The 13,214-nt window shown below is 34.9% G+C and overlaps 1 protein-coding gene across 1 annotated transcript; it reads right to left on the bottom strand.

Annotated features, from left to right (window-relative positions):
- Positions 1–3,925: 3,925 nt before the first annotated feature.
- On the bottom strand, positions 3,926–10,886 carry LOC149798732 (uncharacterized). Its single transcript, XM_089957603.1, has 3 exons — positions 10,318–10,886; positions 6,270–6,385; positions 3,926–5,468 (listed from the first exon to the last, which is right to left on the bottom strand). Exons 1-3 carry the CDS (start codon positions 10,482–10,484, stop codon positions 5,407–5,409), a joined length of 345 nt encoding a protein of 114 aa, XP_089813729.1. The 5' UTR covers positions 10,485–10,886; the 3' UTR covers positions 3,926–5,406.
- Between the last annotated feature and the right edge of the window lie 2,328 nt (positions 10,887–13,214).

Genomic DNA, 13,214 nt, shown 5'->3' with positions numbered 1-13,214 from the left:
TGAAAGGTGATGACGTGGTCAGCGTGGTACTGATGTGTCAATATTTTTATAATGAATGACAGAAAATAATATTCCAGTGCTTGAATTCTGTGCAAATCTCGATAGCTGTCTTTCTCAAAGCATTAATTAAGAGCACAAGTATTTCCAGGGAAAAATAATCTCTTGGAATCCAAATAATTTGAAGAAAATGTAAACTAAAACGGGCCACAACAAAACACCTTTAAGTGTCAATGGTTTAAAGACCGACTGCCCTAATTCGCTATAGAAAACAGTTATACACTAATTTAAGACACAAAACAGATTCCCGTATAAGGGAGATCACCCTTCTAGAATAACATAGAAGCTTTTCACATGCCTAATATCACGTACTCCCAGTATGGCCTCAATTTCACTTTATGAATCTTACTATGAGAAAGAATACAAAACTGTTTATCTCAGCTCTTACTGATTCTGAATCAAGGTCAGTAAATATGTCAGCATTAAATACAAAGTTTCTATAATTAGTTGTTTATGAAAAACAGTCAGGTCAAATAGAACTGAACTGATTTTCTGGAAAATGTTAAATCCAGTAAATAAAGTTACAATACAATAACATGTAATGGAATAAAAAAAAATGGAAAACTAACAAACAAATAATTAAATTAAATTAAATATACATAACACTATTAACCGCACATTTGCATAGTTTCTCTTCACGAACTTTCCGTACCGTCAGCAGTTCACGCCGTAGAAACTATACAACTATTCCCTAACACAGGGAACTATTTTACTACGCCACCGTAGGTCAGTCAATTCATGGTTTCAATGCACATTACGCCAGTACAACTGCATCACATTTGCCACCAAGGCGACATAAACGGTATTTGCCAAGTCCCTTCTTGTTGATTCCTTTGTGTAAGTTACCGGTTTCCTGCCGTAAATACTGCCATCCCAAGCAAACCACCAATGTACACCACTAGATTGTAATAAGGAGTATGGTACGACAGGGACACTCATGCGGCTTTAACCTGAATTCGATAAAAGTGAACCATGGCATCATGGAAACTCACTAACACTTCACTCCGTGACGTTTGCTCCTAGTAATTGGCTAATTATGACAGGCTAAGGAATATTTCCATTGCACCGAATTCCAATAATCAGAAAAGTAATCACAAAAATCTAAGAGTTCCTTAAAACGGGGCGCTATAACCAAATGCGCATACTCTAAATGTATTACCATACAAACACATATGTGTGTGTCATTTGTATTTCCGTATATATGTATAGCTTTGTTAGATTTTAATGAGTATTTGTTGATTATGGGGAGTCGGTGTTGAGATGTTTCTCAACCAAGTACTTACTTTCTATATCACATTAGCCTTGAGGCAGGTGACATGGTTGTGGACACACATAGTCACGAAACATACTTGAGCAAAGTTTCATTATAATACCTTCTTTGGTTCAAACGTTATACTTCCTACAAGGGTAGAAGTCATAATTACGTGTTCTCTTGTCATGGCCTTGACCATTAGGTAAGGGACGTGACATAGACATGTAACAAGGCGTGATATTTATAATATACCAATCAATTTTTTCCATAGGAATGAACAAGAGTTTTTCTGTTAATACTGAACGAAGGAAATCGATAATCTCGTTTTCGGATTCCAAATTACCATACTCGCAAACGAGGTATGAACTACTTTTTCCTTGAGGTTTCCTTTTTACAAATGAACAACTGAATAACATTGCCACAGCTTCACTGCCATACACAGAGAAATGAGTAGCATTCTCTTTAACTAATCTTTATCATTAAGTTGAATTGTTCAATTCCGCTGTAAATAACTGTCAAAATAGTGCTTTCATTCCCGTACCAAGTCCCCATCGAAGTCTCTCACAATGTCCTGCTAGAAACAGTTCAAGTGCTATCAGCTGGGGCTCGAACAGAAACTGTCCTTGTTATTCAGCTGGTTTTATTGTTCTGTGATTCAAACGTGCACAACTGCACGATAGCGGTGAATCACATATATGTATGCTGCTCCTGCTTCGAAGCACTCATGTTTCAGTTCTGTTGACCTTAAGGATACTCCTAATTTTATACGGATGAAGCCAGAAAAATAATGACTGGCAAGACTACGGAGAACGGCAGAATCAATAAATAATTACATGTCTTGGCGTTTCTTTCTACTTCTAAATTTTCGTTTCTTTAAAAAAAAACCCAACACGTTATTTGATTAATGTCAAAGAAGTGTTTATTCAATCATTCCCGCGAAAACCGGTAAAACGTTTGCAGGTATTGAAGGAAAGCAAACAGCGGATGTTTCTTAAATGGCGAATAAGGGTTATGGTTGGCGTGGTGTGAAAAGAAAATTGGAAGAAATCGAAAAGTTAAAGGATTATTATTTGATGCATACTATTTACTGTAATGTGTTTGTGAACGGATATTTGCGTTATTTGACTTGGAACAGTAGACAACAGAAAACAAACAAATTTCATTTTGACTTGGAATTGCATCATATATTTATCGCGTAAATAGTTTGTGGTTGGATAAAGTTCTGTCCGCTGGGAGACCAGTTTATGTCTACATTCTTCTGTGAAAAGAGGTGAGTTTATTTACTTCTGTAAGTTAATATTCAAACTAGCTTGTCTATTGGGTGGACTCCATGTTACATATAAACAACTCAGCCATACATCCACACCCACTAACACCCTCTGTCAACTGAATAATAAATACCCCTAGTTTTACTCGTTGTTCTTGTTTGTTTCTTGGGGTTTTACGCCGTTTCCAATGGCATTGTATGCTATACATTGCGTCTGGAGCCCTTGTGCGAGTAAATTCGCCATATTCAGAAAAGACACGACCTTTCTTCCAAATTCACAACACAGTCGAACATTTACATATCTACTATATGTCTGTCTGTCTGTCTCTATCACTCTCTCTCATCCTTTATTAATTAAAGCGGTTTTGAAGAAAGCCTGAATAAATCAGTAAATAATATCAGGCTTACAAATGTATTTTTTGTATACAAGGATTGCATACATTTATTATTTTGTTTATATCTTGCCCAATAAATAATGTGTATTATTTTGCACAACTTTGCCTTATTATGTCTTTTGTAAACTGCCACTAGTGATACTAACATGTACGAGTCCAGATGTTTTCATAGATTTTGTGTTAAGTGTTGGTTTTATATACGTAAGTTTTTTTTTCCATGACGAAGAGCTTGTGTAGCTCGAAACGTTGGGAAACCATTCTGAATTTGCGCTGTTATACATTTGTGTGTATCTATCTATCTATCTATCTAGCTAGCTAGCTAGCTAGCTAGCTAGCTATCATATCAGTTTCTCAACAAAGACTTAGTTATTCACAATTACATATCTATTTAAATCGTGGAAAATGAAAAAGTGAATACCACGTAAACTTTTCTACGTTACACATTTTTAATGCAATTAAAAATTGCTATAAGTTTCAATCTCATCTTTGGTAGAATATTTATAATATATAATACAAATGATTTTCAAGACACTATTCAAAAGTGAATTATAAATTTAAAAAATGATACGAGTCGCATATTTTCAGTATCTTGCGATCAACTTGTCGTGGAATAGGCGATTGTGGTGGTGGTGGTAAAAGCGGTTGAAGAGAGAAAGGGAGTGAAAAGGAATTATAGGATCTAATTTTCATGATAAAATATGTCATGTGTATTTATTTGAGGTACATTGATTGGACATAAATTGTATGTACCGTCTGTTTTGCGTCCATTGACTGGACATAAATTGTATGTACCGTCTGTTTGACGTCATTCAATTGGACAAAAAATTGTATGTATATTATGTTTGGTGTCCATCGATTGAACATGAAGTATCATGTATCGTCTGTTGGACATCCATTCATTGGACATAACATGTAATGTATAGTCCGTTTGGGGTTCATGGATTTGAACTAAAATTCTGTTTGACGTACATTTATTGGACATAAAATTGTATGTATGTTCTGTTTGACGTCCATTGATTGGACATAAACGTTTATGTATATTCGGTTTTGGCGTCCATTGATTGGACATAAACGTGTATGTATATTCGGTTTGGCGTCCATTGATTGGACATAAAATTGCATGTATATTCTGTTTGGCGTCCATTAATTGGACATAAAGTGTCAGGCATCGTCTGCCAGACGTCCATTGATTGACCATGAAGTATCATGTATGGTCAGTTTGACATCCATTGATTGGACATAACGTGTAATTTATAGTCTGTTTGGCTTTCATTGATTGGACATACAATTCAATTACTTTGAAAGAAATTACTTTCAATACGATTGTGAGCTACCTCTGTTGTTTATTTGTTACGTTAGCATTGACTTCTGAACAACGTTTTTAGATTTTTTTGGAAGAATTTAATATTTTGCCTGATACTGCAATGGTTTAAATTAAATCACATTGGATGAATTATCACAAGCTTGTTGCTCACTAAATATAACTGCATATCATCAAGATGTGATTGGTTAGTAACAAGGGCTAACCTGTCATGATTTGCTTTCCGCTGTTAAACTGGTTGCTATAATAGCACCTTTTAAACTACACTCATCGTACAGTTACTATTTTTTAGACATGGACAATTCTTCTTAGAAGCATTTCCTACTGTATGAACGTCCATTTGTGATAGATGCATGTAAAACGGATAGATTTCCGATTGTGAAAGATGCATGTAAATAGGATGGACTTCCAGTAATAATAGATGCATTTAAAAAGGATAGACTTCCAGTTGTGATAGACGCATGCAAAAGGACGATAACAAAGAAAGAAATTGTCTAACTTGCAATTAAACAATATGCATATGCCGGGGTTCGTATTTATCATTCAGTTCAAATTAGTGTAAAAAGTTTTTTATTTGTCTTGTAAATTGTATGTTATTTCAATTTTATGTAGTTATGTCCAGTCAAAGGGAATGAAACGGATAATAGTTTTATTGTCATTTACTCTTTAAATCCGGAGGCATGGAGTTCCCCTTCAGTACAAAACACAACCATACTCAACGTGTCCATAAGCACTTACCTACCCTATTTAACTTGTCCGTATTCACTCACAAACCCAATATAAATTGTCTCTATTCACTAAATAATCTACGTAACGTTGTTGCCATTCACTTATCTACCCTTCCAAACATTTTGATCATTCATAACTAAAATATATAATAAAATATTAGAACATATGAAAAATGTATTGTCATTATTATTAACAAACATATTCTTCAAGATAAACTGCCATAAAATAATTGTCACAGCTGACAAACAGAAACTCATTTTTTTTCTCCCAGGAAAGAATCGTCCTGTGCGGCGAATACAAAGGTAGGATAGTCCACTATATCGATACTGCAGTTTGTTTGCCTCAGGTTTGTGTTGCCTTTACAGTCATTGTCGACACACATGTATCACCTGGATGCGATTTTGTTCGATTTAAATATTCCGCTTCCTCTAGGAGCTGAGTCTTTATCTGCAGATAAAATATGAAAAACATCATTCACAAACAGCTGTCTCTTACGAGTTTTTAATTTCTTCAAACTGAATTACCGCTTTTGTGTTCAAAGTAATTATGGTTTATCGTAATGAATATATCTAGACTACAGTATTCCTCCTCATCATATAAAATACACATTACACAACAACAACTTCAACATCAACAACAACAACAACTACTACTACTAAATAACTTTAAAGCCATTAAAACCCAATAAGAGTCGATAAACATATACAATAACATCACCATTAGCGAAAACACCAGCACCATCACAAATTTAGGAAGCAACAACACCAGCAGCATAACTACTATCCGCTTTCAAACATAAAATGATCATAATAATGCTGATCATAGTGTTGTTGTTGTTTATATGATGGCGATGACAACAGCGATAACAATGACTGTTGGATACTTAATGACTAATCAAGATAGGGATAAAGACAAAACATGAGTGATATTTAGCCCAACACACATGACATAGCTGTGGTAAATAAAACAAAACGATAACGACCTGAACGATGAAAACAACAGTAAGAATAAGAAAGACGAACGGTACCATGACAACAACAAAGTGACAAACATAACTGTCTGAATCACGAGTAAAATCATGTGACAATCCACATTATGAGCGATAGGGGATTTAGATTAACCATGTATCAGTGTATCAACCATGTATCAGTGTATCAGATGTGTGACATAAAACTTCATTCTAACAACATATGCTTCACATGTTGACCTTCAAATGATCTGTACTATGCCAATGTTTGTTTTACTTACCACCTCGTCTAACGATGCAACACATGACCGCCATGAAGACGATAAGAACGCTGACACAGACAACGGATATTGATCCCAAAATAATCCCTGCAAGCTCTCCCACCGACACATCCACCCTGTGAATGAGAAATAATGGAATGTTAAAATACAAATTAACAACAAAAGATTACATTATGATAAAGTGCTCTTTGTGACCATGTATACAAGTCAACGGTGCTCACTGGTGCCATGTTTACAAGTCAACATTGCTCTTTTGGCTGTGTTGACATGGGAATAGAATGCGTCCATCTGAAGAAAAGAATCTATAGAAAACACGAATTCGTGAAGATAAGCAAAATGAAGATTGAATTTATTAAATGTGATTCGTTAGTGCAATAATGAATTTATTAAATGTGATTCGTTAGTGCAATAATGAATTTATTAAATGTGATTCGTTAGTGCAATAATGCAGGTACAATTTTTATATTTGATACGTTTTAAAGTAAGGTTTAAATAGATGGTTTCAATGATTGTTTTTTTTGACCCCAAAAATCATACTTTAATGAGGATTAATTCATTAAAAAATCATAAATAATATTGACTTTCACATAGCATTTACCTATTCATTATTTGGACCTATCCATAACACTGACCTATCCATAGTACAATAGCATTCACCTCTCCATAGTATTGACCTATCAATATCACTGGCCTATCAATAACATTGACCTTTCCATCACATGGATCCATTCATAAAATTGACCTATCCCTAACATTGATCCATCCATAACATTGATCTATCCATAACATTAGCCCATCCATAACATTGACCTATACACAGCACTGACCTATCCATAACATGGATCCATCCATAAAATTGACGTATCTATATCATTGATCCATCCATAACATTAACCTATCCATAACATTAGCCTATCCATAACATTGACCTATACAAAGCATTGACCTATCCATAACATGGATCCATCCAAAAAATTGACGTATCTATATCATTGATCCATCCCTCTAAGATTAACCTATCCATAACATTAGCCTATCCATAACATTAACCTATCCATAATGTAAGCCTATCCATAACATTGACCTATCTATAGCATTGATCTATCCATAACATGGATCCATCCATAAAATTGGCCTATCTATATCATTGATCCATCCATAAGATTAACCTATCCATAACATTAGCCTATCCATAACATTGACCTATACACAGCACTGACCTATCCATAACATGGATCCATCCAAAAAATTGACGTATCTATATCATTGATCCATCCATAAGATTAACCTATCCATAACATTAGCCTATCCATAACATTGACCTATACAAAGCATTGACCTATCCATAACATGGATCCATCCATAAAATTGACGTATCTATATCATTGATCCATCCATAAGATTAACCTATCCATAACATTAGCCTATCCATAACATTGACCTATACACAGCACTGACCTATCCATAACATGGATCCATCCAAAAAATTGACGTATCTATATCATTGATCCATCCATAAGATTAACCTATCCATAACATTAGCCTATCCATAACATTGACCTATACAAAGCATTGACCTATCCATAACATGGATCCATCCATAAAATTGACGTATCTATATCATTGATCCATCCATAAGATTAACCTATCCATAACATTAGCCTATCCATAACATTGACCTATACAAAGCATTGACCTATCTATAGCATTGACCTATCCATAACATGGATCCATCCATAAAATTGACGTATCTATATCATTGATCAATCCATAACGGTGGCGCTATACAGTTTCGCATTTTGCATGGGTTAGGAATTTAAAGAAAAAGAATGTCCCCGGCTTTCCTCACTGGTTATACTGGCTATTTAAAAAAGACCTTGTATATCTTAGGCATAATGCAAAGAACCTTTAATTCCCTTTATTTTGGTGTATGATTGATGGGTGTACTATGGGTTATAGAGTATACAGCTTGGCCTTACTTCAAATGTGCACCTTTCAAAAAAGCGCTAGCTCTACTTGGTCATTTTTACTTTCTGAACTTCAGAGGTCAATTGTATAAAAAAGAGCCGATAACTTTTTTTTACATTTTATATATTTGGTAATTCATTCATTGCACTTTCAGAAGCTGGTATTGTCTAGTCTGGCAAAATTCATTTTCCCTATTTTAATAGCTGCTTTGTATAGTGTACTTTAGACTAATTCAGACTGATTTTTTAACACAAAGGAGCAGTCATTTTAGTTAGCAGTGTGCTTAAATCATGTAAAATTTCCAAAAGTACAATATCCAAAAGAAATATCATCCACATTACATTAATGTAGCATAGAGGTATGCAAACGTTCTCTCCACTGTGCATGTTTTAAATGCGAACTACTTCACGTCACTCTCTCAAAAGTACATATTATCTGGTGAGCGCCACCAACATTAACCTATCCATAATGTAAGCCTATCCATAACATTGACCTATACACAGCATTGACCTATCTACAGCATTGATCTATCCATAACATGGATCCATCCATAAAATTGGCGTATCTATATCATTGATCCATCCATAACATTAACCTAGCCATAATGTAAGCCTATCCATAACATTGACCTATCTATAGCATTGACCTATCAATAACATGGATCCATCCATAAAATTGGCCTATCTATATCATTGATCCATCCATAACATTGGCCATTCGATAACATGGATCCATCCATAAAACTGGCCTATCTATATCATTGATCCATCCATAACATTGGCCTATCTATATCATTGATCCATCCATAACATTGGCCTATCCATAACATTAGCCTGTCCATAACATTGACCTATACACATCATTCACCTATCCATAGCATTGACCTATTCATAATATTGGCCTCTCCACAGCACTGATATAACCATAACATTGGACTATCCATTATATTGGTCTATCCATAGGATTGGCCTCTCCACAACATTGGCCTATCCATATCACTGGCCTATCGATAACATTGGCATATCGATAACATTGGCCCATCCATATCACTAGCCTATCGATAACATGGGCCTATGGATAACATGGGCCTATTTATAATATTGGCCTATCCATAACACTGGCATATTGATAACAATGGCCTATACACTTATGTGAAAAGAAACAAAAAAAAAACACGTCAAGAACAAATGTCGCGTAAACCAACCTCCATAAGAATGGCCTATCCACTTATAGGAACAAAAACCATGTAAAACAGCCTCCATAACAATGACCTATCCACTTACAGGAACAAACACCATGTAAACCAACCTCCATAACAATGGCCTATCCACTTATAGGAACAAAAGCCATGTAAACCAACCTCCATAACAATGGCCTATCCACTTATTGAAACAAAAACCATGTAAACCAACCTCCATAACAATGGCATATCCACTTATATGAACAAAAACCATGTAAACCAACCTCCATAACAATGGCCTATCCACTTATAGGTACGAAAACCATATAAGGCAACCACCCCCTCGTTTTCAGAAATATTCAGTACAGAAGCAGGTAAATGTACAAAGATGTATGACATTTAATATACAAATGTATGTGCCCAAATGACATAAGCTGGACGGACTATGATATTTCATATACAAATGTATGTGTCCGAATATGACATAGTTGGAGGAACTACAGCTGTGAAGGTGTGTGAACATATTTGCGTGCTGAAGATATATATCTTAAACTGCTTGCGAGTAGTTTTGTTCGTTTTTAATTACAAGAGACTGCTAACCCCCAAAAAGTATTGCTATTATTGTCATAACACATAGCACGGTATACATGTTCGTTATCTGTATATGTTTGTCCATTCATCCGTAACATGTGTGTGTATATATATATATATATATATATATATATATATATATATATATATATATATATATATATATATATATATATATATATATATATATATATATGATGTATGTTTGTGTTTATGGACGGATGGACACATGAATACATATATGTGCGCAAGTACCTTCGTATACGTGTGTATTGATGTGCGATTTGTAGAGTGGGTTGGTTGTATTACCTTGAACAACAAGCATCATCAGTACATGCCCAATAGCCTGGACCACAAAACACTCTTCCTCCCTGTGTCGTAGACTGATAAAAAAATCTCTGAGCACAGTCTGTTTGTCCCGACGCTCTTACTGCCAGAAGCAACACAGAGATAGCCAAAGACCTGAAGACGTCCATTGCTGCACTCTGACTCTAGCGCAATCGTCTTGATTTAGTTTCCTCTGTTCAGCTTACATACAAATATTGAGGACGGCAAATACAGTCAAACGACAGAAGCAGGAATCTCAATTCTAACATAGATATACCACTGGTTTACCATTAAAATAACTATATCACTGTTCTGCAGTTAAAGTAACTATATCACTAGTTTGTCTTTAAAATAACTATATCACTGTTTGCCGTTAAAGTAACTTATCAATGGTTTACCGTTAAAATAACTATATGACTGGTTTACCGTTAAAACAACAATAAAATCATTGCGACCTTGGCATATGCAGCAGTTGAAATCCCAACACGGAAGAATTGAATCGTCCCATAGAAAAGGTTTCAGTTGAGTATGCATGTAGTTACCTATGTTTAAAGCCAATCTGATCTTCAGTGTTCGTGGACAGGTACTTAGAAGTTGTAAATACATACGATTCTAGCGAGGTATACATTATTGTACAACCCACTACCAAAATAAAAGAAGAAAAAAAGAACAATCAATATACACTGAGTCCTAAGTCACACATACCAATATGCAGATATATTATATAGTTGAAATATCTAATGTTACGTGCTCTGGGAAGAACACGAATAGATACACACTGATTTATTTTATTATTCATACTAACCAATTAACTATTGGTCAAGCAGAATACAGAACACATAGACCTGCTGTATATTAGACTAATTAGAGCAGGGGTCTCAAACACGCGGGCGGCATACGGCCCAACAAGCCGTATCACGTGGCCCGCAAAATGATTGGCGTTACAAGGTGTCATGAGAGATAACAAAGGTGACAAAGGTGATGCGGCCCTTAGGCCATCGAAAATGGATTCATGCGGCCATCGGGGTGGTTTGAGTTTGCGACCCGTGAATTAGAGAAATGCCAATAAGCCCGTGTCGTGTATAGTATACATGTTAAGTTTATACCTGCACACTTTTGTTATAGTGTGTTAGTGCAGTAGTCAGCTTGTTGTTGTTGTTGTAGGGTTTAACGCCATTTTTCAGCACACGATAAGCTATACATGGCGGCCAGTATTAATGGTGGAGGACGAACCCGGGAAAACCCCGGAAAGAACCACCGACCCAGGAGAAGCTACTGGCAAGCTTTCTCACATACCCACATTGGCTGAATCCGAGACTCGAACCCACGCAGACAGAGGTGAGATGGCAGTGATCCGTAACGGACAGCGCTTTAGACCACTCGGCCACTCGGGGCCCCTGACTGATTAGAATAAAGAAGTTTTAATAATCGAAATGTGAAATTTTTGTTTGTTTTAGATAGTGCGAATACAGTCTGATAAGTCATTCCATATACCTATAATGATTGTTACGACTGTATGGTTTTAATATAAGTAACATAAAAGAGCGAAAACCAACAAGTTTTAGAAAATTCAGCAAAAACTTTATTTCCTTAGAAAACAATGTGAAATTTTAGATGGAACTTACAGTATTGAAATTAAATTCCAAATAGACCTAAATGTTTTATCTATGTTCCTAAATGTTTTATCAATGGTCCTAAATGTTTTATCAATGGTCCAAATGCATAAATTTCTAATTGATTTCATTGGTTTTCCACGTAAGTTCCAATACTGAATGTTTTGATGTGCCTTTGGTGTCAAATATGCTAATGTGCCAGTGACATGGAGTGTGATGATGTGAAAACATCTTTTGATGTATCACAATAGCATCACCTAAAAATGCCCTTGTCTGAATTCACTATAATTGCAAATTAATATTCCAGACCAATGAAAACCCTGAACACAGCAATAAGACTGATTCTGGTTCAAGGTGTTCAAGCGAAAATGAGTTATTATCAAGTAAACACGATTATATGACCTCTACTTGACCTAAGTCGCAATTACCATTTTCTGGTAATACAAATAATAAACAAGTAAATATACATAACACCTCTCCTTATAAAAAAGAAAGATGTGTACAATAAAGCTTTTTTTAAAATAATTATTAGTAAAATATGCATGTCATTAAATTTACATAACGTGAAGTCGTATGAATGAAACTAAATGTACATGAAGCAAGATAATACTGATATACACATGAAAGTGCATCTGTAATTATAATTTTTTCCCTGGATGTGTATGATGTCAATATTGTATTCCTATCCAAGGATGTATGATGTCACTATTGTATTCCTATCCAAGGATGTGTGATGTCAATATTGTATTCCATATTGTATTCCTATACAGTGATGTATGATGTCAATATTGTATTCCTATGCAATGATGTAGGATGTCAATATTGTATTTTTATTCAATGATGCAGGATGTCAATATTGTATTCCATATTGTATTCCTATACATTGATGTATGATGTTAATATTGTATACCTATACAATGATGTAGAATGTCAATATTGTATTATTTTACAAGGATGTAGGATGTCACTATTGTATTCCTATCCAAGGATGTGTGATGTCAATATTGTATTCCATATTGTATTCCTATACATTGATGTATGATGTCAATATTGCATTCCTATGCAGTGATGTAGGATGTCAATATTGTATTATTATACAATGATGCAGGATGTCAATATCGTATTCCATATTGTAATCCTATACATTGATGTATGATGTCAATATTGCATTCCTATACAATGATGTAGGATGTCAATATTTTATTATTATACAAGGATGTAGAATGTCACTATTGTATTCCTATACAATGATGCAGAATGTCAATA

Source organism: Sinohyriopsis cumingii, chromosome 5 (assembly GCF_028554795.1).
Source record: "Sinohyriopsis cumingii isolate HCF-2022 chromosome 5, ASM2855479v2, whole genome shotgun sequence".
NCBI lineage: Eukaryota > Metazoa > Mollusca > Bivalvia > Unionida > Unionidae > Sinohyriopsis > Sinohyriopsis cumingii.
Note: the sequence above shows the minus strand (reverse complement) of the source record. Positions and strands in the feature narration are given on the sequence as shown.

Excerpts from the sequence above, each read along its gene's own strand:
- LOC149798732 (XM_089957603.1), bottom strand. The coding sequence starts at position 10,484 with ATGGACGTCTTCAGGTCTTTGGCTATCTCTGTGTTGCTTCTGGCAGTA. Across the intron at positions 6,386-10,317 it reads GATGATGCTTGTTGTTCAAG|GGTGGATGTGTCGGTGGGAG; the intron begins GTAATACAACCA and ends TCTCATTCACAG. Across the intron at positions 5,469-6,269 it reads TTGCATCGTTAGACGAGGTG|ATAAAGACTCAGCTCCTAGA; the intron begins GTAAGTAAAACA and ends TTTTATCTGCAG.